The following is a 27,290-nucleotide window of genomic DNA, read 5'->3' as shown; positions in this document are numbered from 1 at the left end:
TTAATGTCCTTCTTAGCTCAACATTTTCTTAAAGGTATTTTGAAATTTCGATTTTTTATAAATAATTGTAGGTGTTTTTTTTAACTTGTCTTCTTAGAAAATGAAACACCTAAAACTATAAAAGTAATAATCAAACTAGATAATTAAAAATCAGCTACAACTCTCCCAAGGATATATGGGGCTTAATTTAGAGAGAGATGGAATAAGTCCACTTTGAATCACTTAACTAGTGGTCGAATCACTACATACTAGATATCTCCAACGAAGAATATACTACGATGAAGGATGTGAAGCAGATTCGGCAACTAGGTTAGTGAGTCAAAGTGGACTTATTCCGAGAGAGAAACAAGGTTAGGGAGTCACAGTGGACTTATTCCGAGAGAGAAACAGAGGTAGCGTATGGGCCGGTGACATATGGTCCGAAAGCGGTGGGTAGTAGGTGGGCCTGGCCTGGAAGGGTTACGCGTCCAGTCCAGACGTAAGGAGCCCTTGCTGGTCGATCGTCTCCAACCCAACAACAACAAGAAACAGGAATTTCGATTTCTTTTTCTTCCCTTCTGGAGGCGTCCTGCCCTGCGTTCACCCCCCGAAATCCCTCTCGATTCGCCGCCGCCACCGCCTCCTCCGCTCCGCCGCCGCTAGGGTGTTCTCCGGCAACCCTAACCCTAACCCTAACCTATCTTCGCCGCCGCCCGCCAATACACCACACCCTATACCCGCCACACACACACACACACTCTCTCTCTCTCTCTAATGGCGGCGGCGGCGGCGGCGGCTGCGGCTGCGCCGGCGCCGGCGACGGAGGAGGACGAGGAGGCGCTGCTCACCCGCGTGCAGACTATCATCTTGCGGGTCGTCGAGCTCGAGGACAACCCCAACCCCCGCCTCCTCCACACCCTCGCCACCATCTGCGAGGCCCACGAAGCCAGGTACCCACCCCCACCCCCACCCCCTGCGCTCTTCTTTTCTTTCTCTCTTACCTATAGATGTTCTACCTTTCTTCCTCTTACTATTGTTGCTCCACACGAACCCATGTTTGATTCGCTCATGCCCTCTTGCTGCTCCTTTTCCTTGTGCAGCTAGGGCACCCTCCTCCACTCCCTTTATTTTTTTATTTTTTTATTAGGCACCCTGCTGCATTGCATATTTTTCCTACGAAACCCATACTGTTGTTCTTGCCAACCTAAATCAGTTCAGTTAGTGAGTCCTCTTCTCCGTAGGTCAAATTCTCGTTTGCTTACCGCTGTTATCATCATTCATAAAACAACTTCGTATCAGCCATGTATGATCGGGCCCCTTCTTCATTAGTACCTTTCATTTCTACATTTTGGAAAAAAAGCAATGTATTCCAAACTTGCCCCACTTTTGGGAAGAGTAGGTGGAACAAGTTGAATTTCCCATTTTTATCTCACAAGAGTCACTGTCCAATAGCGGAGGAAACTAAACTGACACTAGGAAGGTCATTCGTTCTTCAATGGGAAATTGTTCACCATATTTCTTGATGAATAGCATTGCTTCTAAGATTGCTTCCTTAACAGTGTTATTTCCCTGCAGATATGCACAAGAATGTGCGAATAGTCCATCGTACAATAACACAAACGCAAGGAACTCCCATACAATTGGCAAGCTGGCAAACTTGCTTCGGGTGAGCACTCTAGAGTTATATACACTACATCATCATAATCTTAGTTTTATCAGCCTATTGCTTAAATTAATCATTCTTCTCTTTAACCCCATTGGCAGGAGAATGACGACTTTTATGAGTTAGTGTTCTGTAAGTTCTTATCAGACAACTCATACTCGGCTGCAGTACGCTCTGCTGCTGCTAGGCTGCTCCTAAGCTGCTATTCTGCCTGGACGGTTAGCTTTTCCCTCTCTGTCAACACACTAAGCTCTCTACATTTCCTCTCATCTCCAACTCGGACAATACCAACCTTTCATTTTTCATTTTGGTCTCTGCAGCCTCAGTATCCTCATGCATTTGAAGATGCTATTGTAGAAAATATAAAGAAATGGGTGACAGAAGATGGTGGAGCGTCAAATGAGTGTGAATCGAAGCATCTAGGAAAGAATAACAAACCAACAGATGCTGACATGCTGCGGACATATGCCATTGGGTTGCTTGCTATGGCGCTGTGTGGGTAATGCCATGAGTTTTGTTTCACATGTGATTGCGTGCCATCCTTTTTGCTTTCAACTATCTCTGCCGTTCACCTAACTGTTGCTTCTTTTTTTGTCCTTCCCAGTGGTGGGCAGTTGGTAGAAGATGTCTTAACCATGGGGGTATCAGCTAAGCTCATGCACTTTTTGCGTGTGCGAGTGCATGGGGATGTTGCGTGTGCCCAGAAAGATTCTAATATTCCACTAGATACCAAACATCCTCGGAGCAGAGATGAGAACAGGAGCAAATCACGCCTGGTTCAAGACAGTTCTCGATTGGATGGAATGAGGTCTGGAGATGGAATTTCAATTGACCCAACTTCAGAAAACTGTGACAATGTTATGGGAATGCGGCATGCACATGGAGAACGGTGGATAGATGATGCTGCCTCTCTGCAACCTGAGCGTGCTGATTCATCGTTGGATCTTTTTGACGCGATGGAGGCTGGTGCAACCAATGATAGAACTTATAGTGCAAGCATTTGTGATACAAAGTCAAGAGTTGGGGAAAGGCTTTCTGCATTGAGACCTGGAAGAGATGAAGAGATGAACGAAAATACGAGAGATGATCTGTTAAAGCGGAAGTTGAGTCGAACAGGATCACGACTTAGGGGGAAGAGCAAAGCAGGTGAAAGCTTGCCTGAAAGTGAAAGAACACCTTTATCACCAACCTCAGGATTGAGAATAGGAACTCGGACTAGCAGAGAGAAGAATATGGTGAGGATTGAGGATGCAAATAAGGCCATTGATGTGAACAACAGCTCTCCAGGCATTGAGCCATTTAATGCAATTTCCAAAGAAGAGTATGAGGATCGGTTCAAGGATTGTATTATTGGCTTAAAGGATATATCCGACATTGTTTTAAAGGCTGTGAGAGCTGCTGAAGCTGAAGCCAGATCTGCAAATGCACCTGATGAGGCTGTAAAAGCAGCAGGTGATGCGGCTGCCGAGCTTGTGAAATCTGCTGCATCAGAGGTATGGAAAAGACGGTTTGCATTCTTATACACTGACAATTTTTCTTTATCATACTATAGTAACAATTTCTTGTTTGTCAACATTTCTGAAGGTTTGGAAAACTGGAAATAATGGTGATGCGGTTGTATTAGCTGCTGAGAAAGCAGCAGCTACTGTAGTGGATGCTGCTATGTCAACTAGTGTCTCACGGTAATGGATTAAATGCTCTCTCTCTCTCTCTCTCTCACACACACACACACACACACACACACACACACACTCACTCATTTGGTCTCATCATATTCTGAGAGTTTGATTTGGTATTGCTGAAGCTCTAACCAAGTCGGTGAAGAGCATGTTGTGGAAGAGCCTGTGCAAATCAGCGAGGATCATGAATTGGAAGATTTTGTTATCACTGACCATGGGCAGCTCCTACAACTTAGAGAAAAATATAGCATTCAGTGTCTACAGATTTTGGGAGAGTATGTTGAAGCATTGGGTCCTGTTCTCCATGAAAAGGGTGTTGATGTTTGCCTTGCATTATTGCAACGTAGCATTAAAGACCAGGGGGGACATGGCCACTTTACACTTCTGCCTGATGTCCTTCGATTAATTTGTGCCCTGGCCGCCCACCGAAAATTTGCTGCGCTCTTTGTTGACCGTGGTGGTATTCAGAAGATTCTCTCTGTTCCTAGGATTGCTCAGACATATACCGCTCTTTCTGCCTGCTTATTTACTTTTGGCTCCCTCCAGGTAAACACTAACAACCTAAATTGCCTGTCTATGCAGAGTTGATATGTTATTTCCTCTTTGAGTTGCTGAAATATAATTCATGCTTGCAGTCAACCATGGAACGTATTTGTGCACTCTCATCTGACACACTTAATAATGTGGTTGAACTGGCACTTCAACTTCTTGAATGTCCACAAGATTCAGCGAGGAAAAATGCAGCCATATTCTTCGCTGCTGCCTTTGTGTTCAAAGCTATTCTGGATTCATTTGATGCAAAGGATGGGATGCAAAAAGTTCTAGGTATTTTACATGGTGCTGCTTCTGTTAGGTCTGGTGGCAACTCTGGGGCATTAGGGTCCTCTAATGTAAACCAGGGGAATGATCGGTCACCTGCTGAAGTTCTGACTGCATCAGAAAAGCAGGTTGCATACCATTCATGTGTTGCACTAAGGCAGTACTTTAGGGCTCATCTGCTTCAGCTTGTTGATTCTATTCGACCAAGCAAAAGTATCCGTAGTATTGCTCGGAACACTTCTAGCGCAAGAGCTGGCTACAAACCATTTGACATTGGCAATGAGGCTATGGATGCTGTTTTTCGTCAGATCCAGCGGGACAGAAAGTTAGGTCCTGCTCTTGTAAGAGCTCGTTGGCCTGTGCTGGATAAATTTTTGGCATCTAATGGCCATATAACAATGCTAGAACTCTGCCAGGTGAAGCTTGTACATTTTCTTTTGGTCAGCAAAGTTTGTTGTTTACCTATTTTGACCCATAACAATTTGTTTCAGGCTCCACCTACTGATCGCTATCTGCATGACTTAACACAATATGCATTTGGAGTTCTTCACATTACAACGCTTGTGCCATACTGCCGCAAACTGATAGTACATGCTACATTAAGTAACAATCGTGTTGGCATGTCTGTCCTATTAGATGCAGCCAACAGTTTTGGCTATGTTGATCCTGAGGTAAGATTTTTGTTATCAAATAGATTAATAAGCTCAATAAATTATAAATTATAAATCTGTAAAATGTGGCTGCTGAAATCATCTCTAATTACCATTTGTGGATCAGGTGATCTGTCCAGCACTGAACGTTCTTGTCAATCTTGTGTGTCCCCCTCCTTCTATCAGTAACAAGTCATCCTCAACTGGTAACCAGCAACCTGCAGCTACCCAAGCAGTTGGTGGGGCATTTTCAGAGAACAGAGACAGGAATGCTGAAAAATGTACTACAGATAGAAATCTAACTGCAAATCAGGGTGAATCTCGGGAACGTTGTGGTGATGGTAACACATCTCAACAGGGCAATACTGTGCAAATTAGCACACCTGTTGTGCCATCTGGGGTGGTTGGTGATCGGAGAATATCTTTAGGAGTAGGAGCTGGTGGTCCTGGTCTTGCTGCTCAATTGGAACAAGGGTATCGTCAAGCTCGAGAAGTGGTCAGAGCTAATAATGGTATAAAGATTCTTTTACAGCTTCTCAGTTCTCGAATGGTTACACCTCCTGTGGCTATTGATCCTATTCGGGCACTTGCGTGTCGTGTCCTGCTTGGGTTGGCTAGAGATGATGCAATTGCACATATACTCACTAAACTCCAGGTACTGTTGGTACAATGTCCATCTACCTTTTTTTCCCCTACACCTCTAGCTATGATTTGAGCATTTTTTTTTTAGCAATTGGTCAACTACATTTTCACTGCATAATCACTAGTAAGCATTAATACTGATGGTGTACTCCCCCCACTTTGACATACTTCTTGGGTCCTTTCTTTACATACTGTTCAAAACAAATTAGTTAAATCTTGAATAAAATTAGTCACTGCTCCTTCATCAGCAATTTTCTTCTTATTGTTTCAGGTAGGAAAGAAACTATCAGAACTGATCCGTGATACCAGTGGACAGTCAATTGGAGGAGATAATAGTAGATGGCAAAATGAACTGACCCAAGTGGCAATTGAACTAATTGCGGTAAGGGACTTGTATTATTTATTGTGATGCAAATATAAATTGCTCAAGAGCTTACATTCGTAGAGTTCCTTTCCTGATTTAACTGTTCATGATATGGAACAAGGTGGTTGCACCGTGTAGTTATTTGGTATTATTTCCTCAATTACCATGAATGCAGTGTATGTAAGCAGCTTATACAACTTAAATTAGTGGTTGTGTTAGAATTAACTTGTGTTTCCGCAATATTCTCCTTTTTACACATGGACAATATATATGCTCTTTTACCCTAATTATGTATTGCATGTGTCTTGTGTCCTGTAATTATGACTGCTGTTTTATTTTGGTAGGTCCTGACAAATTCTGGAAAAGAAACAACCTTAGCAGCGACTGATGCTGCTGCTCCAGCACTGAGGCGCATTGAACGAGCTGGAATAGCTGCTGCGACTCCTGTCTCGTACCATTCCAGGTTTGACTGCTTTATGATTTTGCTTCCATTACTTCATCAGCTTTTGTGTCTGGGCATTTACATTTGTTTTTATTTTTGGTGGTGTCTAGGGAACTGATGCAACTGATACATGAACATCTCCTTGGATCTGGTTTTACTGCTACTGCTGCTATGCTGCAAAAGGAGGCTGACCTTGCACCTTTGCCATCGACAGCTGCAGTGACTCCTGTCCACCAGGTTGCTGCCCTGGAGACATCATCTGCTCAGCAACAGTGGCCTTCTGGTCGTGTTCAGGGATTTGTGCCAGATACAACAAAGGTGACTACAGACCAAACTGGCCAGAGATCTGATTCTGTCTTGCCTTCATCAAAGAAGAAATCACTGTCCTTCTCATCCAGTTTCTCGAAGCGAACTCAACCTTCGCATCTATTTTCTGGTAATAGAGCAAGCAATAGCCTGAAAAGTCCTGTTCCTATTGGGAATGTTGACAATATGATTTGCGCTGCTTCTACTGTCAATACTGGAGATGCGGAGACATCTCATAAAACACCATTATCGTTGCCACAGAAGAGGAAGCTAGTGGACATGAAGGATCTTAGTTCAGCGTCAGCAGCAAAGCGCCCTGCAATGGTTGATCAAGCATGCCAGTCTCCTGTATTCCAAACTCCTGCTCCTACTCGCAGAGGACTGTCAGTGGCAGTGGATTCTCCTACTGCTTCATTTCATTCTGGACGGCCAAATTTCAACAACATTTACACAGAGAACCTGGATGATTCTCAAGGCACACCTGGAGCAACAATTACCACACCACATCACAGTGCAAGTGATCAACAGCCAGTAAATTTGGAGTGCATGACGCTCGATTCACTGGTTGTACAATACTTGAAACACCAACACCGCCAATGTCCTGCTCCAATAACAACTTTGCCACCACTCTCTCTGTTGCATCCTCATGTTTGCCCTGAGCCCAGTCGCAGCCTTAGCGCGCCAGCAAACATAGCTGCTCGCATGGGAAGCCGTGAGATAAGGAGGCAATTTAGTGGGATCCAAATACCTCGCAGGGATCGCCAATTTATATACAGCAGGTTCAAGCTATGCCGTGTTTGCCGTGATGAATCCTCACTTTTGACTTGCATGACATTTCTTGGTGATGCATCACGAGTTGCAGCTGGAAACCACACTGGGGAATTAAGAGTATTTGACTGCAACACTGCAAATATCCTAGAGACCCAGACATGCCACCAACAGCTTGTTACAATAGTAGAGTCGGCATCTTCTGGTGGAAATGAGCTGATTCTCACGTCCAGCCTTAACGAGGTTAAAGTCTGGGATGCCTTCTCAGTATCTGGGGGGCCTTTACACACATTTGAGGGTTGCAAAGCTGCTCGGTTTAGCCATTCTGGAACTTCATTTGCTGCCCTTTCCACTGATACGACTCGTCGGGAGGTTCTATTGTATGATGTCCAGACATATAATCTTGATCTGCGGCTTCCTGATAACTCTGGCTATTCAGGAGGCCGGGGTTATGTACAACCTATTATACATTTCAGTCCATCAGATACAATGTTGTTGTGGAATGGGGTCCTGTGGGATAGACGAAGTCCAAACCCTGTCCATCAGTTTGACCAGTTCACTGACTACGGCGGTGGTGGCTTCCATCCAGCTGGCAATGAGGTTGATTTTCTTTACCTGAACCTTTTTGTTATTTTGTTAGTTTATAATTCTGTTCATTTCAGAGCATGGGCATCAAGAGATTTACTCCCTCTATTGCAAAGTCATAATTTTCTCAACTTATGAACCTTCCGCTCTAATTCCGTCCTTAAATATTGTTAAATGCCAAGCCCTTATAATTCATAATGGAGAGCAACTTTTGTACAGAAAGAATCCATATTTGTGAATTTGTGTTGTCACTTGCCCATGCACCATGTGCTATGTGATCCTGTACTTAACACAGCTGGCTCAGGGCCAAGCTATGATGTTAAACCATTGGGTAACAATCGGGTAATGGTTTGCTTGCTCTTGTTCAATTTGTTTAAACAATCATGAACCAGCTGCCGATTCTCACATTTCAACAACTTATGCAGCCAAGGGCCATTGCTACCCAGCCAGTCCCATTTTTCGTTCAGCCACCTGATTTTTGGGGTGTCGCCTTCCACATAAATGACCTCCATAATTAATCTGCAAGACTGTTTGGGTAGAATAGGAGCCCATGGAAGTAACATAAATGAATTTATTTTCCTGATTTTGCCACTAAACTGTAAATTATAATTATCTATATTTTTTTAGAGTAATTTGTTTCTGGTGTGCTTGTCTTCTCATCTCTGCCGTCCATACTTTGCAGGTAATAATAAATTCAGAAGTGTGGGATCTAAGGAAATTTAAGCTTCTGAGGAGTGTTCCTTCCCTGGACCAGACAGTAATAAAATTTAATGGCAGAGGGGATGTTATCTATGCCATTCTCAGGCGTAATCTTGACGATGTAACATCATCCATTCATACTCGTAGGGTCAGACATCCCCTGTTCCCTGCATTCCGCACTATTGATGCCGTGACTTACTCAGACATTGCAACAGTCCAAATTGATCGTGGTGTCCTTGATCTTGCAACTGAACCCAATGATTCTCTTCTTGGGGTTGTTGCTATGGATGATCCTGATGAGATGTTCTCTTCTGCTCGCCTATTTGAAGTTGGCAGGAAGCGTCCAACTGATGATGATTCAGATCCGGAGGACGCAGGTGACACAGATGACGAAGATGATGATGACAATGATGACTCAGAAGATGGTATTATTCCTTTGACTGATATAGGTGACAGTGATTCTGATATAAGTAACAGCAGTGATGACGGTGGTGACGATGAGGATATTGACAGTGGGGATGAAAATGATGACGATGATGATGATGCTGAGTTCATTGATGAAGGTGATTTTGAAGGGGGAGGAGGACTGCTGGAGATTATGGGTGAAGAGGATGGTGATGAGAGTGACATTATGGGCTCCTTTAGCAGCGGTGACGAAGAAGGATGGATCATGTAAGGGCAGAGGGCATTGATTTTCTGAAGGGCGGCCATGGCGAGGAAACAGCTCCGAGTGCAAGAGCATATGGAACCATCAGGATTCATTCTCTAGGTCGGCTGCCACAACTTCAAGAGCACATGGAACTATCAGGATTCATTCTCTAGGTCGGCTGCCACAACTTCAAGAGCACATGGAACTATCAGGATTCATTCTCTAGGTCGGCTGCCACAACTTCTCAATTCATTCTCTAGGTCGGCCACCACAACTTCTCAATTCGCATGCTCAAAGTACGATTGTAAGTAATGCATTTCTGGGATGGATTAGGGGGGGGGGGGGGGTTAGATTCAGACATAAATTTGAGGCATTAGATGATGTAAGTATAACTGGTGAGATTTTTTTTGTGTTTCGTCTAAGAAAGGCCAATGAATCAAAAGTTTTGCAAGTTTACTCCCTACCTGGTAAGTTGCCAAGTGGTACGCTTGGGCACTTTGGGTGTCTAATTGAAGAGCACTTGCTGTCGACCTTCTGCATTTAATTTATGGATTTGTTTTTGCTGGCAATTTGAAACATTGTTACTATGTTATTATCTGTAACGCAAGCAGGTCGATCATGTATCGCGCGCCTATGTTTCAGGATTTTTTTTAGTCATGCCCAGTGGCCATCTGTGAAAGGACAAAATTCCTCGGTTTCATTCTTCCAGAGGAGGACAATTTTTTTTTTAACATTTTTAAAAAAATCAACGGCGGCAAACATTTTGAGATGGAGGGAGTATTTGAAAAGGTACACGAGCGGAGAGGTGAAATGTGCGATTTACTTTCCCTAATTTATATGGCAAAAGGCAGAATGACGTCCGTGGAATCTGGGTAGAAATGAGCCGTCGGAGAGAGATTCTGGGATGCGAATCCAATGAGCAGTACAGTATAACTATGAATTCCGAAATCAAAGTTCACTTCTGAAGTAACAGTAAAATGGTGATTGTGCCTGAACATACCCTGCAGTTACATCCATCATCTAGTGGTCTCTGATTCTGATCACAATTAAGCAGAGAGATGATAACAGGCTACTCGTAGCAGAGGAGATTTACATCAATGAATGCTGCCTTACTCATATAAACAGGTGATGTAATAATGTACCCAAAGTTTGTTTGGGGACTGATCGATCGAGTATCTATCTATGTATGAATGAGAAAATGCATGCAATCAGTGCAGATGGGGTTGATCCAAAACGAAATGATCGATGCTGGTCAGAAGAACACAACACTAGTGGAGTGGAGTATGGACGACGATGGATCATGAGATTTGGAGGTTTGACATGTCGAGGTCGACGCTGGCGTGAACCTCGCGCACCGTCCTGTCGTAGTCGTCTTCTTCGTCCTCCTCCTCAGCTGGTTGTTGGTCGTCGTCGTCGTCGTCGGTGCCCCAGCCGTAGCCAGAGACGGGCTTGTCGGGCTTGGGGACGGTCTGCGCCTCCTGCACGATCCTCATGATGTCCTCCACGCTCTGCGGCGAGAAGGCAGCTGCAGCAGCCGCACTACTTGCGCTGGCAGCCGCGTGATCGGCTCCCCGGCGGTTGTAGTAGACGGCCTGCGCCTCCTCCTTGAGCTCGCGCGGCAGGTTCTTGAGGAACCAGGGGTGGCTCTTGATCTCGCCCATGCTGATGCGCTGGAATGAAGGACATGCATATGAATTGGGAATAGATAATGTTGATTGATGAGCTACTCCATATATAGTCTGTACCTTGTAGGGGTTGGCGACGAAGATGCGGGAGAGGAGGTGGCGGCAGGGCTGGGAGACGTGGACGTACTCGGGGATCTTGTACTGGACGGACATGATGCGCTGCGGGCGATTGCAAATGAAGCATATAGGTCATATATATGCAAAGAAAGAAAGCATCAAGCGCAGACTACGTACCGAGATGGTCTTTCTGAAGTTCTTGGGGTCCTTGGGATCCTCGAAAGGGTAAGCGCCGACGAGCATGACGTAGAGGGTGACGCCGCAGGACCAGACGTCGGCGAGCTTGCCGTCGTACTCGCGGCGGGAGAGGACCTCGGGGGCGATGTAGGCGGGGGTGCCGACGGTGGATTTGGGGCGGGAGTGGAGGAGGGAGGACTTGGAGTAGCCGAAGTCGCAGATCTTGAGGCGCGGGGCCGGGCTGCCGTCCAGCAGCGTGTTCTCCAGCTTGAGGTCGCGGTGGCAGATCTGCATGGCGTGGCAGTAGCTCACCCCGCACACCAGCTGCTGGAAGAAGTAGCGCGCCTCGTCCTCGTGGAACCTCCCCGCCTCGCATATCCTCTCGAACAGCTCCCCTCCCGCCGCGTACTCCATCACGATCGCCAGATGCCTCCCCGTCACCACCACCTCCTTGAACCTTATTATGTTCGGGTGACGCAGCGAACGATGATTCACGATCTCCCGGAACACGTTCTCGTCGATCTGCACCAATTTCATTTCATGCTATTTCTTTCTTTCTTTTCATATATCATTCCAAAAGTAATACTAACACTTACTAGTTGCTTGCTTACCCTGTTCCCTCTCTCGATGAACTTCATCGCCACCAGCTCCCGCGTCTCCTTGTTCCGCATCAGCTTCGCTACCCCGAAGTTGCCCGCCCCGATCTCCCGAACTGGCTCGTATTTCTCCATATCCTACCTCCTCTTCTTCTCCTCTCACTTAATTTCTTGCTTTCAATTCTCCTTCTCCTTCTGCTTCTGCTTCTGCAGGAGGAACAGTATCTGGAGGAAAGAAGCAGAGCAGAGCAAGAAGATGAGGAGGAGATGACAGACGACGACGCAGATAACCTGCAGACAGATAGACGACGGACAGGCTGAAAGAATAAGAGGAAAGCCAGCCGGCCGGCCTTGTGCGAAAAGGATGGATGCAACCAGCGCACGACTCGGTCGGAATTTCCATATTTCTCCTCATTTGCATGCTCATTAATTTTCAACTGATCAATCATCACCGCTGTTAATCTCTTGGGAGTAGTACTAAGCTATGGTAGATGGCGACCACTGCTGTTTGTCTGTCTGTCTGTACCTTTCAGTTACTACTACCTCCGTCCCAAATTAAATTAAGGGTAGAGTTTCCGCGTCCAACTTTGATTGTCCGTCTTATTTAAATTTTTTTTATAATTAGTATTTTTTTTTATAAGATGATAAAACATGAATAGTACTTTACTCGTGACTAATTTTTTTAATTTTTTTAAATAAAACGAATGATTAAAGTTAGACACGGAAAACTATGGCTATAGTTATTTTAGGACGGAGAGATTACTGTACTAGCTAGTGTACAGTTAATCATATACTCCTTCCTTGGATGGACTAATTAATTAACTACCACTGTGTACAACGACCTCAATATATATATTCCGGCCGGTTAATTAATGTTAGCTGCTCGATGTTTGCTTTCCAAACGCACTGTTGCATATGCTAAAGGGCAACCACTATATATGTCTAACGCTGACACGACACCACACATGGATGGATGGATAGGTGGATGGCAACCTTACCTGCTCATGCTGTCCGCCTCCTACCGATCCAGCCATCAGCAGCCACAGCCCACACACGAAACAACAAATATCCAAGCAGGCAGGCACCATTTTGCAGATCTAATTGACTACTACTCATCAGCATCGATCACTAATAATATCGTACTAAGTAGATTATTAACTTGCTTTCCTTGTAACATATAGTACTATCCATCCATCGTCGATCGCCAACGCATTCTTTCGGTGTATATTTGTCAATCCAAATTAATTAACGTGGGTACATATATCACCGTCACCGATGTGCTGTGCTGTGATGTTCTGACGAGGAAACCACCCATGTATATATATGTACGGTTAAACTAACAAGCTGCAACCCGGCCAATGACGCTCATCGATCATCAACAAGCCTACCAACTGCGACTGATCTACTTAATTAGGAGTATTAAATATGCCATCCTAACCTTCCAACCCCAATACCCCATCATCAATTTTTATCTCTCTAGGTACCTTCCTTAGAGTATGTTGCTGCTATAGAACACATTTTTTTGTTGCCATTGGGTCACTCAAATTCAGACCGACTGTTCTTCCTAGCCTAGCTATCAGGTACTGTAGCAGTTACCTAGACTATCTGTATGAGCCGGAATCATATCACTGTTCATGTGGACTAGCCCTACGTACTCTTACACTTGTACTCTTACTAGTACTTGGCATCAGTACCTGAATCAGGGACCATCAGATTTAGAAAATGATTACTCCTAATTGTCGACTGATCTGTAGTAGTAGTACTAGTCCAGTTGGGATCCAATCTGGTAGTATTAGTACTAAGTGAAAAGGTACTAGTAGCTAATCTAGCTTATCATCAGAAGGGCAGATTAAAAGTGATGGATTGGATATCTGAACTTTTGGTTGGAGCTGATGGTGCATATACATGGATGGGAGGATCATGCAGCTTCTTTCGTTTGCTTTACACAAGCAGCTAGCTAGCTCAGTGCTCATGTGCCTTGCTGTCCACTTATTACTATGGCCTCCTGTCTAATCAGATCAGCTCATGATCTTGGACATTCATGAATCCCTCGCCGGTCAATTTCCTAACTTGATCAACATGGAGATTCAGTATTTGTTTTAACCTTTGGAGCTTAGGCTTTCATTGACTTTGATGGCTACTCCAGTTTGTAACTACTCCCTCTGTACTAAAATGTAGCTATTTTTAGCACAGTGACTTGTCCCAAAATAAAGCTATTTCCCCACCTACCCTCTCCTCTCAACCAATCACAACCATTCTCTTTACCTACTTTCTCTTCTCCACCAATCACAACTCTTCTCTAATCATCTCTACCTACTTTCTTAATAAGCGTGTCTATCTCAAAAATGTTTACATTTTGGGACGGAGGTAGTATTAGCTTGTGGAGATTACCATACCATAACCATAACCATTACATCACAAACGACTGAGTCGACTAAGACCTGCAGCATTGGACTTGTTGTCAAGTCAATGGACATATGAATGGATGGATGATGCACAGCGCATGCAGCTGGTTTTACTAGGAAAGTTTCAGTTTTGGTTGCAATTAAGTTTTCAATTGATGTTTGCCAGAAGAATGGAAGCAGCATTCAGCTATAACTGAACAAACTGAATTCGATCGAAAGTACGTTTGTACTATACAGTATATACTAGTACATGGATGATTGTATACGTGGGATGTATAGATAGATGAGATAGATCGTGATCGATGGCATGGAGAGCAAGTTGTTAGTGCGAATCTCTGGTCGGATTCGATTGATCACAATAATACAATTAAGATCCAGTCCAAGTCTGCAACAGTGCAAAAGCATGGCCTACCAACAAAGCCATCCACACCGATAGATTCCTCCGATCCAGTATTAAGCTGACAGCGATGCATGGTCCGCACTGCACTCTAAAATATAATCTTTCAGGTAACAGTGTATTCCATATTCAGTGTCCTCCATATAATCCACTGCTCCTAGCAGGGAAAGCGAGGAGAAGGGCCTCCCCCTACCTCAAGGCTGTGTTTGTAAAATAGTTTTGGGATATGATTTTCCACCTCTCTAAGAGTAAACTTCAATCGTAGCCATCCATTCTTATGATCCCATTTTATCACATCCCTCCATTTATTTTCATTTCCTAATCCCACCTCTCCTAACCCATTTACCAAACACACCTCAAATGTTAGTGTTGGTTAAGGCAGCTCAGCTCATTAGTATTAGTACGGAGGACCTGTACAGTTTATTATCATTTTCAACCTTACCAATTTATCATAATGTAAAATACGAATATTAAGAAAAGACCTAATATCAAATAAATAGAAGGGGTGTAGCTTCGGACCTAAACCGGCTAGCCCACCACCTTGTAGGGCTAGCTAGAAGACCCTGAGCGTTTCTCAAATTATGGCAATGTAACAAACTAAATACACTTCAATCATTGCTACCTTACCAAATTTTAGCATCTTTAGAAGCTTCCTCTCTTAAAACTCTCCAAAAATTTAGCAAATATATTAAAACAAAAGAAAGAAAAAAAAATCTAAATTACCCCTAAACTATTGTGGAAGTACGAATTACCCCATAAATTCAAAAACAAGATATTTTTCATTCTCAACCTATCGGACCGAACGAATTACCTCATAGCCGACTCCGGAGTGGTTTTAGTCCTATATCAAGCACAAGTAAAACTACAACTTTGTAACTTTAGAAAACAATAGTGATATGGTATGAACTCTAAAATATGTAGTACTTTTTTATAAATTTATTTATGACTAAGTCTGTAGTTTTGTGATATGTTTATAACACAAAGGAAAAAGTAAACCCAAGGTCCCTCAACTTGTCAGCGAGATAAAAAACGTCCTCGAACAGCAAAACCAGATATATAGGGTCCCTTAACTATACAAAACCGGTCACCCGAGATTCTTTGGTAGTTTTGACTCCGGTTTTGGTCTATGTGACGGCTGAGTCAGCATAGAACCACCGTGGGTCCCACATGTCAGAATGCCACGTCAGCTGGTCCTCGGTTCCTCCTCTCTCTCTCTCTGCCTGTTGAGCGCGAGCGCGAGGCTTGCAGGCAAGCAGATGGTTGAGGACCCGGCGAGCTCGGACCGGTGCACGACGCGGAAGGGGTCTGGGTGACCGGCGAGGGCGCGGCCGACGGCTGCAACGCCCACGGCCTCGGCGGCGGAGAGGAGGAGATCGGCGACCAGCGCCGCCGCCGCCGCGCTTCCTCCACGCGCTGGCCACCACCGCCTCCACGGGGACCTCGCCGTGGGCGGCGGCCATCGTCGACCTCGCCGCCCCTAGGGCCCTCCACGCCGGCGCACAAGGGGCTTGCCGCGGAGGACGAGCGGCGTGGAGCTCCAGACGCGCCGCCAGCGGGAGGCGAGCGCGGCGGTGCGAGTCGCGTCCTTGACGGGAGGCGGGCGACGAGGAGGTCGTCGGGGAGCGCGCTGACGCGGTCCTCGCCGTCGTAGCCCTCGGCGGCGGAAAGCGTGGCGCCGTTGTCGGAGGCGGGATGGCCGGGGAACCACCGGAGGCGGCCTTGGACGTGGCGCTGTCGTCGTCGTCGTCCTAGGCGTCGGGGAAGAAGGTGGGCGCGGCGGCGGCGGAGGCTAGGGGGTTGCCGCGGCTAGTGTGGATGGAAAGCTGAACATTGCTTCTTCAGCTCCAAGATACTGTAATTCACGAGCCTTTTTATTTTGATGGTTGCTTCTTCAGTTCGAAAGGTGTCTCTGTTTTTATTCTTGTTCAAGCCATTGGAAAGTCTGAAGAACCTAGACTGAATTCTATACTGTAGTACAGTTCTACCATCGTCAGTACAGTATAAAGAAGCAATCTTTTGAATCCTTTTCAAGTAGGAGTATAGTATGAGATTATTATAGCCTGTCAACTTGCTGTTTGTAGCTAGCCAATGCTAATCTTTTCAGCTCGATTATGATATATATCACGTCGTCAGATTTGTGCAGAATACTAAAATTGGTATAGAGACATTCTGACCGGGTTATGGTCGATGAAACTGTCCATCATCTGAGAGTTTGCAAGTCTCTGAACTCTGAACATTGCCCAGAATCTCTTACAGGGATCTTTTTGTTGGTGTCCTCATACAGTATACATCATTGGCCCCTTGCAAGCAGAGGACAAATTCTCTCTGCATTCGTATGCATTTTAATTCTGCGAAACCTGTAGCTTGTCCTGTGTATAAACAACGAGAATATCATCTGTTTTTCGTTCCAATTTCCAAGTATCAACTTCTACCTCGACCAGGAGTAATACAGATTCTGAAGTTTATAAACACATCTCTGCCTGAACAAGATGGACACCTACTGTTTTCAGTTCACCATTTGATCTTTTACCAGATAAACCTGAAGTTCAAACCGTGCAGCACTGCAGCCATGTTTCCCAAGATAGAATGACGCGTACACAAACTTCCAGCGTGTCGAGGGCGAGGTCGACGGCGGCGGCGCACCGCGTGTGCCAGCAACCCCGGGCGCCGCACCCCGGGAGCGGCCCGCTCTTGGGCGCCGCCACCGACGCCTGCCTGCTGTACAGAAACTGCAGCACGAGCACGAGCACGAGCACCTTGTACCGCACCAGCTGCGGCATCCCCCTAGCCTCCGCCCCCGCGCCCACCTTCTTCCCCGACGCCTAGGACGACGACGACGACAGTGCCACGACCTCCTCCTCCTCGGCACCGCCGCCGCCCACCTCTGCCGCGTGCCCCCCGCAGCACCACCCTCCCCGGTGGCGCCGCCGCGCCACTATGTTCGTTGCCGGCCGGCTTGCAACAGGAGAAAAGAGTGAGAGAGAGAGAGGAGGAAGGGAGGATGCTGACGGCGGCGTTGCCTCCGCCGGCGCGACGCCGGCTGCCGGACCTCCTCCTCTCCCCTCCCCCCGGCGGCCTCCTCCCCCACAGCGCCGCCCGTCGCCGGCTGAGAAAAGTGAGAGAGAGAGTGAAAGGGAGAAGAGGGGAAGTAAGAGGGAAGAGATGAGGTGGCGTGGGTTTCACGTGGGTCCCACGCTGACTAGTACAAATCCGGCTTTAAAAACATGTCGGTTGACCAATTTTGTGTAGTTAAGGTACCCGCATATGCATATGTTTTGCGGTTCGAGGATGATTTCGCTGACAAGTTGAGGGACCTTCGGTGTACTTCTTCCTAACACAAACATATTGGATCGTAACATCTGTTCTCCTCAAGGCCTACTCACGATGACGGGCTGAATTTTCTGGGCCACAGCGTAATGAATGGCCCAAGTAAATTCTAGGGCCTAGAAGGGATCGGGAGGACGCCCTGGCCCAGCTAGCCTTTCCGCCCCTCCTACACATCGACAAAGCTATCGATCAGGATTCAGGAGAAGCCTGCCAGCCATCAGCCGCCTCTGCCTCCGGCCTCCTGCAGTCTGCAGATGAACAACAAGCTAGGCTGCCACAGCCGGTGATGGTGAGGGTGAAAGAAGAAGATGACTCAAAATGTTATGTTGTCCAACACGCTGCCTGTATGTGTGTTGTCCAACTCGCATCCTTAGCTGTTAGTTGACTGGCATGTGCTCTCCTTTGTAATTTAGTAATTTTAATTTCACTTTTTTCTTGTGTAAGTTAATGATATAATTCAGGAGTATAAGCATTAACATCCAACAGAGTCGAGAATTTGGAAGGTTCACCCATCATGCATTCAGGAGTACCGATTGATTGTTGTGTCCTGAATTTTTGCTAGTATATGCATATAAGTAGATACTACTCCACTACAGTACAGAGGAGAGGATTGACATTGACTAGCTAGTCCACTTAACCGTCTCCTTACTACTATCAGAAGAAGCTAATTTAATTAAGTGGAGTAAAAGCAAAATGAGGGGTGGGCTGGGCTCATTGGTCGTCGTTGTCGTCGGTGACGAACTTGCCGGTTCCGGGGTTGATGGCGGCGAAGAAGAAGAAGAGGATGTTGAAGAGGAGGAGCGGCTCGATCTCGTTGATGGGGACGCCGGTCTCGATGTTGAGCTGCGCCAGCGCGCCCTTCCCGGTGATGATCTCGCCGATGAGGGAGAAGGCGATCCCCAGCTGCGCGAGGCGACCCACGAAGAGCTCGTTCGCCTTGGTGAACCCGAACAGCGGGCCACCCTCGCTGAGCCCCAGCGCCGCGCGGAACCCCTTCCCCGGCGGGATCACGGCGCGCTCCAGCCCGGTGGCGTCGTCCACGAAGCGCCCCCGGTCGCCCAGCGCGCCGATGGCGCCCAGCAGCGTGAAGAGGATGAAGAAGAGGAGCAGCGGCTCGGCCTCGTAGATGGGGATGCCCGTCTCCAGGTTGAGCTGCGCCAGGATGCCCTTGCCGGTGACCGCCTCGCCGAGGAGGGACGCCGCGAACCCCAGCATGGCCACCCTCCCCACGAACAGCTCGTTCTCCTTGGTGAACCCGATGCCGCCGGAGGTGCCGAAGATGCCGTCCTCCACGATCGACTTGTTCTTGTTCGACTTGTCCACCTTGGGGGAAGCCTTGGTTCTGCTCTTGAACGCCGCCACCACCACCAGATGCTTCTTCATCCTCTGCAGCTGAACCATCGGCGATGACCGAGGAGCGGTGCCAAGGCCAGACACCACCATCATCGGCATCGCCATGCTCTGCTGCAGAGCCATTAAGCTTAGATGGATTCAACAATTAGCTAGATGGATCGATCAAAGCATGCAGTCGCTAATAGCTTGCAGCTGCACTAGCTAGCTGCTAAATTACTACAAAATACGATATGATCGATCTCTTGATCTTGGCTTGCTCTCTTGGAATGAATTCGAGTCCCACGCCCGCCCGGGGTTTTAATAGTTGAGGAAGGATGAGGCCTCGAGCAACAAGGGTTAGGAAGCAGCCACGTCGCCCACTTGGGATCCATCCATCCATCCACTGTCCTCCAGCATCTAAATCTCAGTGATCACCATTCATTTGATTTTTGTTACCAACTCTTGTACTATTACGTACGTACACTTGGCCCTATGCTTTAGTACATGCATACTCCATGTCACAACAAACAAACAAACAAACAAACAAAAGGATCGATCGAGCAACATGCCTGCCTGCCAACATGTGCATAGTAACTACTCCTCGTCCACAAATATTGGAAGCAAACTGACACCCATCGCTCTTTTCGCATCTACAAGTTTCCTGCAGAATGCCAACCAACCAACCGACCGATCCAGAAGATCGTTCATTCAGTGATTCAGACACGAGACAAGCAATCACGAAGCAGCGCCCTGCACTAGCTTGTCTCATCGCTCAAACTCCTCCAGAGAATGTCGCCCACGCTACCTGTATCCGTGTATACTCCTATAACAAATTAGTACTAAAATCCTTCTATTTTGGAACATAATAATGTAATAACTGCTCGCGACTTTGCAATTTTTCTTCTTACCGTCAACTCTATCTCTCCCTCTCAAAACATAAATCTTTTTTCTTTTTTGTTTTGAAGAAAACATAAACCATTTTGTTTTCTATGTTAAGTAAACAAGCGACGCGATCGAGCTATCCGTCAAGATTGATCAGATCAAATTTTCTCCAAGGTCGATCCTTTAGTACAGCACCGTATCACACTGTACCGCTGTTGCGCCGCGCATACATTTTCGGGTCAAATTTCAGTTTGTTTTAAAGTAAGAGCCTTATACAGAATTCACAGGCAATGAACAAGATCGGTTCCATGGTGTAGTGGTTAGCACTCCAGACTTTGAATCTGGCGACCTGGGTTCGAATCCCGGTGGGACCTTTTTTTTCACTATTCTTTTTCAATATTTTATTAAGCTATCTCACTATCTCTTTGCTTCATTTTCATGTTCGTGTCACGTTCAGTATTTAGAATGGAAGTATGATGCACTGAATCGAAGGGCCAAAAGACCTCCAATCCCCCATGCATGTTATGTGTTAAAACGAGACCAAATGCAGTCTCTCTTTAGTAAACGATCTGATCATCAATTTCTCCATTGCACGAAGGGTTTTCTTACTTTTCCCAATGCTCAAGGTAAAATGCTAAATGGTGAAATTTAACTCCAAAGCTTGTTAATAAACCGTGTAGATCGACATCCTTCTGTCATCCCCGAATAGTACGGGCTGCTGGATTTACTGCAATAAGGTCTTGTTTAGTTCCTAATTTTTTTTCCAAAAAACGTCACATCGACTCTATGAATATATGTTTGAAGCATTAAATAATGATAAAATAAAAAACTAATTGCACAGTTCGTATGGAAATCGCGAGACGAATCTTTTGAGCCTAATTAGTCCATGATTAGCCAGAAGTACTATAGTAACATACATGTGCTAATGACATATTAATTAGGCTTAATAAATTCGTCTCGCGGTTTCCAGGGTTATGAAATTAGTTTTTCCATTCGTGTCCGAAAACCCCTTCCAACATCCAGTCAAACGTCCGATATAATGTGACACCCAAATTTTCTTTTTGCGAACTAAACAAGGGCCTAAATATTCGCACAGTAAACACAGTGCATATATATAACTACACTACTGGATGTCAACTTTGAACTGCACTGTCATACAAATGTTTTCCCTGCTTGTTCTTCAATTTGGCCTAATGAGGGTATACTCTCCAAATTAACCCTTCCCCACAAATTAACTATGAACTACAGATTTATGGCATTGTATCACAAAATTATAGATTTAATATCAATTTTCTCATAAAACTACAGCTTTGTAACTTTAGAAAACAATAGTTATATATGGTCTGAACTCTAAAATATATAGTTATTATTTATAACTTTATGACTAAGTATGTAGTTTTGTGATAAATGTCCTACACCTATAGCTTTGTGATAATTTTGGTGCAAAATCTTTAGTTTGATTGAATACAGATGAAGGCTGATTGGAACATAAATTTGTTCATACTATGAACAAATAGATTAAAATACAAATGAAGGATAGTAGTTTATAACACAGATTACATTTTATTGGAAGCGTGATGCGAATACTTCATGGCAATAATCTAGCCGATCAAGTTATTGCCAAAGATTACGCGTGATAAATAGAGATGGGTACGTAGTAGACCAGATTTAGACAAGCCTAGTCCATTTATTTTATATTTGTCCAAGGCAAGTCTGGGCTTCAATGAAGATACGAATTGGTGCTAGTTGTTACCATGCATAATAAGGGCATATACAAAGGTAGAGTCTAATATGAACTCTCTATATTAATTAATTAATGTCACTAGAGACTATCCTTCTACAATAGTAGAAATAGTAGAGACAATAAGATTTCTAATCCATTAATACACTAAATATTTTTTTATTATACTTCTTTCCTTTTCTCCACCCTCATGCAACAAACTTTCCGTTAATAAACGCTAAGAGTTGACTCTGAGCCGTTGTCATGCATAACAACGATGTTTCTCCTTCCTTCCCTCTCTTTCTTCCACGTCACCAAATTTATCTGCATGACAACGAAGAGAGTCCTTTATTAGACACCATTGTACATGCCCTAATAGCCTCATAGCAAATGAGTCGAAGGCAACGTTTCTCGACCCAGGAACATTGTGCATGTCTTAGGAATACAGAACATAGAGATATTTTTGTCCTCGTGTAGAAATATTCGCAAGTAACTATTGAATGTTTCTCGACATGAGAACTTTGTGTTGTGGTGGTGAAAATGATCACCAAATGTTGTATTGGCTTCATACGGAATGGGATTAATTAATTGTTTAGCTGGCATTCCACAACAAGGTTTGCAATACAGTAATAATGTGTGCAAAAGGTACTACTCCCTCCCAGAAAAAACAAATTCCTATCTACGAATCTAGACACACATATATCCAGATTCGTAGATAGGATTTATCTTTTTTAGGACGGAGGGGTGAATTAATTATGAATTGTGGGCTAGATGTCATCCATGAACGACATGTTGTATCACGTATCTATGCTAGTTGTGTACTCCTTCCGTAAAAAAAAAAAGCCAACCTAGGTGAGGATGGGACACTAACTAGGACAACAACTGGGACATGTATGTCCAGATTCGTTGTCCTATGTGGTGCCCATTCTCATTTAGGTTGTTTTTTTTTGTCAACTTTTTTGCTATTTTACATTGTAAATTATTTCTAAAGGTCACACTATTAAAGGGTTGTTTGGTTCAGAACTTCAATTTGCCATGTTTCACCTTAGACGTGCCACACTATCTTAATCTTATGGCAGGCTTATCACCATAGTTATAACTTGTTACACTTTTTAGCATCTTGTTCTATGCTTTATCTGTCCCGAAATAAATAAAATCAGTATGGGATGTGACATACTTTCTATCTAGATTCACAATACTAGAATATTGTCACATCACGTACTAGTTTTGTTTATTTTAGAAGATCGGGAGTACATCATAGAGTGAATTGTTTGTCTAACTTAATCACAAGTGCAGCTTACTACAATTTAGTGGTCCTAAAAAGTGTGGAAGTGAAATTTGTTTTAAACCGTATAATAAGATGGCTATGTGAAACTAATTTGCAGGTTTTCCTCCTATCTCAAAGGAGAATTCTTGGTCGTGCTTATCTCCTCGGAATAAAGAAAAGAAAAGAAAAGCAACGTGGGAGAATTGAGACGTGCGAGTTGTTGGCAACTGAATCGCGCCATTGGCCGTGTATATTCTTTAAGTAAATTTGGTTGGTCTTTCTTGGCCGGCCCGGTAAAAAAATAATTCATTAAAGACAGACAGGGGAAATTAGAAAAGTGTGTACAAATTTAAAGACAGGTCGCTCCCCTTGGCCTTAATTTGGGCACGGGGGAGACTAAATTCTCGGAGAAGGAAGGTGTCCATAATTAAGCGATCGATTCGAGTCCCCTTCCCTCCCTCCCTAAACCCTAACCAAACCCCCACCACTCTCTTTCCGCGCGCCGCGTGCGACGATGGCGCGCCCGCCAGCCGCCACCGCTCCGCCTCCTCCTCCGCCGCCGCCGCCACCGCCACCGATCGACCGCCTCGTCTGGCTCGCCTGCGCCGCCCCGCTGTCCCGCATCCCCGTCGTCGGCACCCAGGTCTCCTACTTCCCAGAGGGCCACGCCGAGCAGTGTCCCGCCCCTCTCCCGGATCCGCTCCCCTCCGCCCACCGATTCTTCCTCTGCACCATCACCGCCGTTGACCTCTCCGCCGACACCACCACCGGCGAGCCCTACGCCACCATCTCCCTCCTCCCTCTTCGCCACGACGCCCCCGCCCCCGCCCCCGCCGCCGCCGAATTAGCAGAAGCAGAATCACAGGAGTTCCGCTACTACGCCAAGCAGCTGACGCAGAGCGACGCCAACAACGGCGGCGGCTTCTCCGTGCCAAGGTTGTGCGCCGATCACATCTTCCCGGCGCTCAACCTGGATGATGACCCGCCCGTCCAGAGCCTCACCATGGGGGACCTGCAGGGCGACTCGTGGGAATTCCGCCACATCTACCGCGGCACGCCGCGCCGGCACCTGCTGACGACCGGGTGGAGCAAGTTCGTGAACGCCAAGCAGCTGGTGGCCGGGGACACGGTGGTGTTCATGTGGTGCGGGGCCCCGGCCCCCGAGAGGAAGCTGTTGGTCGGGGTGCGACGCGCGGCCAGGTACTCGGGCGAGTCGGCGTGCAACGCGCGGGGGCGGGTGCAGCCCCAGGAGGTGATGGAGGCGGTCCGACTGGCGGCGGAGCAGGCGGCGTTCAGGGTGACCTACTACCCGCGGCATGGGGCGGGGGAGTTCGTGGTGCCGCGGGTGGAGGTGGATAAGGGATTGACTACTCCGTGGAGGTGCGGGATGCAGGTGCGCGCCCAGGTGATGGAGGCCGAGGACACCCGCCGCCTCGCTTGGCTCAATGGCACCCTCACCAACCTCCGCCACCAACAAATCTGGCGCACTCTCGAGGTACCTACCTCTTCATCGTCCCGTCCCGTCCCTCGTTAATATTAATATAATCACCATCCCCGATCGAGGATTGCATGCGTCTCATGATTGCCCAATGTCACTCTCTATGTTACTCCCTCCATCCCATAGTATAAACACTTTTAAATCTTGACACAGTCTCCGAGATGTTACTTTGATCAATAATATATATAAAAGTAAAATGTTTTAAATAAAATGAGTTGCATATTATGATAATTTGGTTAATGATAAATCTAGTAACATCGATTTTATATGTTTGATCTTTTTTATTTTTGTGCTATTAATGGTCAAAGAAAAACATTTTAACTTGTCACTATGCTAAAAATGCTTACATTTTGAGACACAAGAAGTATGTATGTACTCCTTCCGTTCCAAAAAACAAAAGCAAATTAGTACTATATGTAACACATTTTAGTACACTGAATCTGAATAGAGATATATCCAGATTTATAGTATTATAACGTGTCATATCCGGTACTAGATTTGTTTTTTACAGGACGGGGCAGTAGTTATGTTTGATGATTGTGATGCTTATGCCTCGTCACCTTTGTCCCCGTCCTTACACCATGTTTTTGTAGATGAGTGTTCATTTCAGCAAGCTTAATTGTTATCTTCTTATAATGGATATTGCTTTGCTCTTGTTCGTGGCTATCGCAGCTGATCATCTTCAATTTCTGCTTGTATCTCTACAGTTACATATTGCATTGCGCATCGCATATATAGCCGATCTGACATTACTGCTCGATCGGTGCTTGTGTGCAGGTTGAATGGGATGCCTCCGCCGCGTCATCTTCCATGAAAAACAGATTTGTTAATCCTTGGCAGGTCCAGCCTGTTGATTTCCCTCCTCTTCCCATGGGGCTAAAGATTTCTAACAACAATATTAGTGCACCTGTTTGCAATGGGGATTCACTGCTGGTGCCACCGATACTAATGCACCCGCAACCTCAACCTCCCGCTGACATTCAGGGAGCCAGGCATAACAATGGCCATGCCTATGCAGATATACCCTCTTCATCAACACCATCAATGGTGAGGACTCAGCAGCTGTTCCCAAGGGATCTTCAGATTTTAGTTCCCCACACCGACATTGTCACTCCTCAAAATGGATCACCGCCCGACAACCCCGTAAACACGCCTCTTTCTGCATCTGACGGAATGAAGACCATACAGCTGTTTGGCGTCACAATAACATCACCTGTGCAAGGAGACACCAATGGCGCTTTCGCTTCAGCACAAGTGAATCAGGTTCCAGAGGGTGTAGATGATGAACCTGCTACCGAAGAAGCTTCTGACACAAGCCTACCTGACTCTCTTACCAATGGCCACAATCAAGATGGTGCTAGGCTTTGAAGGTATATCCCATTAAACGTTTCCAAGATGTACTAGTACTTTCTTATTGATATTCATGCATTTACTTGCAATTAATGGAAAAAAAATTCAGAAATGCACTTACTAATCGGTCTCTAGTTCTCAATGCCATATATACTCAATTATACTATATGTATAGTTGTAAAAGTACTTTCTTATTGATACTCATGCATTTACTTGCAATTAATGGAAAAAAAAATTCAGAAATGCACGTACTAACCGGTCTCTAGTTCTCAATGCCATATATACTCAATTATACTATATGTATAGTTGTAAAAGTACTTTCTTATTGATATTCATGCATTTACTTGCAATTAATGGAAAAAAAATTCAGAAATGCACTTACTAACCGGTCTCTAGTTCTCAAGTTCTCAATGCCATATATACTCAATTATACTATATGTATAGTTGTCTGGTTACCCTTTGTTCTCTGCAATTCGTGCTGCTGATTATTTGTCGATGAACAAAAGCCATATTCAATAGAGTCTCCTGCTCTCCTTCATTTTTTCCTGACTGGATTGTCATTTTCTACATCAACCGATTTAGAAGTAACTATGTTTTTTTGCAGAGATACGATGTACTTCCTCCGTTTCACAATGTAAGTCATTCTAGCATTTCCCACATTTAAATATGAATGTGGAAAATCCTAGAATGACTTACATTGTAAAACGGAGGGAGTAATATATTTTTATCAGCCACCTGTTTACTGACTGTTTGTTTACTGTTTTCTACAGATGGCTGGACCAGATTTGTTTCTAACATTTTGGTCTGTTCTGTTTCACCCTCCGGCAGTTTGACGGGATGTGGTGTTCTTATGCATGCATTTAATCTGGAGTTTAGGCTGGCAACTATGCCGCATGGTCCAGTTAAGTTTGGAGTAATCTGGAGAAACGTTCATTTCTTTGTTAGAATTGTTATAGAGCAGCACTGCTCTGTTTTATTTTCCTTGAATTTTCACACCTGCACTTTGTTTGCTTGTTGTTTGTTTACCTGTATTGATCTGATAAACATCTTTAATTTCCTGGGGAACCGTTGAACTCTGCTTTGCTGTTGCGGCTAGCTTTTCCAATTGGTATGGCATAAGGATTTGGCACTTCCAAGTGACATGGTGATGATTTTACTAGTAGTAACAATTTGTATTGTTTACTTGTGATTGATCGATGGAGTGGATGATGCTGGTAAGGAATATATATTGGTGTGGTATACTAGGATATACCCTTTTGCAGGAGAAGGGGATTTCAGCCAGCCTGAGATTGAGAGACGACGTGTTCAAACGATTGAGCAGTCTATCCTTGTTGGAAATGAAGACATTGCAA

The 27,290-nt window shown here is 45.3% G+C and overlaps 4 protein-coding genes and 1 non-coding gene across 7 annotated transcripts; 3 read left to right on the top strand and 2 right to left on the bottom strand.

Annotated features, from left to right (window-relative positions):
- Positions 1–533: 533 nt before the first annotated feature.
- On the top strand, positions 534–9,864 carry LOC127769660 (DDB1- and CUL4-associated factor homolog 1). 2 transcript variants are annotated; one of them, XR_008016832.1, is made up of 15 exons: positions 534–929; positions 1,555–1,645; positions 1,744–1,860; positions 1,963–2,141; positions 2,247–3,135; positions 3,227–3,324; positions 3,447–3,867; positions 3,957–4,556; positions 4,632–4,811; positions 4,918–5,445; positions 5,704–5,814; positions 6,141–6,259; positions 6,349–7,912; positions 8,580–9,418; positions 9,472–9,864. XR_008016832.1 is itself a non-coding variant. In XM_052295269.1 (14 exons), exons 1-14 carry the CDS (start codon positions 754–756, stop codon positions 9,270–9,272), a joined length of 5,766 nt encoding a protein of 1,921 aa, XP_052151229.1. In that variant the 5' UTR covers positions 534–753; the 3' UTR covers positions 9,273–9,864. The 2 variants fall into 2 exon arrangements, 1 of the variants encoding a protein (XP_052151229.1); XM_052295269.1 differs by having other exon boundaries at positions 8,580–9,864.
- A 286-nt stretch (positions 9,865–10,150) lies between these two features.
- On the bottom strand, positions 10,151–12,089 carry LOC127769668 (serine/threonine-protein kinase SAPK5). 2 transcript variants are annotated; one of them, XM_052295279.1, is made up of 4 exons: positions 11,761–12,089; positions 11,165–11,686; positions 10,991–11,089; positions 10,151–10,915 (listed from the first exon to the last, which is right to left on the bottom strand). In XM_052295279.1, exons 1-4 carry the CDS (start codon positions 11,893–11,895, stop codon positions 10,544–10,546), a joined length of 1,128 nt encoding a protein of 375 aa, XP_052151239.1. In that variant the 5' UTR covers positions 11,896–12,089; the 3' UTR covers positions 10,151–10,543. The 2 variants fall into 2 exon arrangements, with proteins under 2 accessions (XP_052151239.1, XP_052151240.1); XM_052295280.1 differs by having other exon boundaries at positions 11,776–12,087.
- A 6,295-nt stretch (positions 12,090–18,384) lies between these two features.
- Positions 18,385–19,519, bottom strand: LOC127769670 (photosystem II 22 kDa protein 2, chloroplastic). Its single transcript, XM_052295283.1, has one exon. It carries the CDS (start codon positions 19,363–19,365, stop codon positions 18,601–18,603), a length of 765 nt encoding a protein of 254 aa, XP_052151243.1. The 5' UTR covers positions 19,366–19,519; the 3' UTR covers positions 18,385–18,600.
- Positions 19,520–20,405: 886 nt separating this feature from the next.
- Positions 20,406–20,477, top strand: TRNAQ-UUG (transfer RNA glutamine (anticodon UUG)). The gene has a single exon. It is a non-coding gene; the product is annotated as a tRNA-Gln (tRNA).
- A 3,041-nt stretch (positions 20,478–23,518) lies between these two features.
- LOC127769665 (auxin response factor 13) lies at positions 23,519–27,198 on the top strand. The gene is made up of 3 exons (XM_052295277.1): positions 23,519–24,585; positions 25,366–25,958; positions 26,709–27,198. Exons 1-2 carry the CDS (start codon positions 23,605–23,607, stop codon positions 25,954–25,956), a joined length of 1,572 nt encoding a protein of 523 aa, XP_052151237.1. The 5' UTR covers positions 23,519–23,604; the 3' UTR covers positions 25,957–25,958; positions 26,709–27,198.
- The last annotated feature ends 92 nt before the right edge of the window (positions 27,199–27,290 follow it).

This window comes from Oryza glaberrima, chromosome 4 (genome assembly GCF_000147395.1).
Source record: "Oryza glaberrima chromosome 4, OglaRS2, whole genome shotgun sequence".
In the NCBI taxonomy this organism is placed as follows: domain Eukaryota; kingdom Viridiplantae; phylum Streptophyta; class Magnoliopsida; order Poales; family Poaceae; genus Oryza; species Oryza glaberrima.
The sequence above is the reverse complement of the archived record's forward strand: the minus strand, read 5'-3'. Positions and strand labels throughout refer to the sequence as shown.

What these genes read in the sequence shown, in the direction of transcription:
- LOC127769660 (XM_052295269.1), top strand. Translation starts at nt 754, where the DNA reads ATGGCGGCGGCGGCGGCGGCGGCTGCGGCTGCGCCGGCGCCGGCGACG. An exon ending in TTACTTTTGGCTCCCTCCAG is followed by an intron (nt 3,868 to 3,956) that starts GTAAACACTAAC and finishes TCATGCTTGCAG; the next exon opens with TCAACCATGGAACGTATTTG. An exon ending in ATATACTCACTAAACTCCAG is followed by an intron (nt 5,446 to 5,703) that starts GTACTGTTGGTA and finishes TTATTGTTTCAG; the next exon opens with GTAGGAAAGAAACTATCAGA.
- LOC127769668 (XM_052295279.1), bottom strand. Translation starts at nt 11,895, where the DNA reads ATGGAGAAATACGAGCCAGTTCGGGAGATCGGGGCGGGCAACTTCGGG. An exon ending in ACAGGGTAAGCAAGCAACTA is followed by an intron (nt 11,687 to 11,760) that starts GTAAGTGTTAGT and finishes AAATTGGTGCAG; the next exon opens with ATCGACGAGAACGTGTTCCG. An exon ending in ACTTCAGAAAGACCATCTCG is followed by an intron (nt 11,090 to 11,164) that starts GTACGTAGTCTG and finishes AATCGCCCGCAG; the next exon opens with CGCATCATGTCCGTCCAGTA.
- LOC127769670 (XM_052295283.1), bottom strand. Translation starts at nt 19,365, where the DNA reads ATGGCTCTGCAGCAGAGCATGGCGATGCCGATGATGGTGGTGTCTGGC.
- LOC127769665 (XM_052295277.1), top strand. Translation starts at nt 23,605, where the DNA reads ATGGCGCGCCCGCCAGCCGCCACCGCTCCGCCTCCTCCTCCGCCGCCG. An exon ending in AAATCTGGCGCACTCTCGAG is followed by an intron (nt 24,586 to 25,365) that starts GTACCTACCTCT and finishes GCTTGTGTGCAG; the next exon opens with GTTGAATGGGATGCCTCCGC.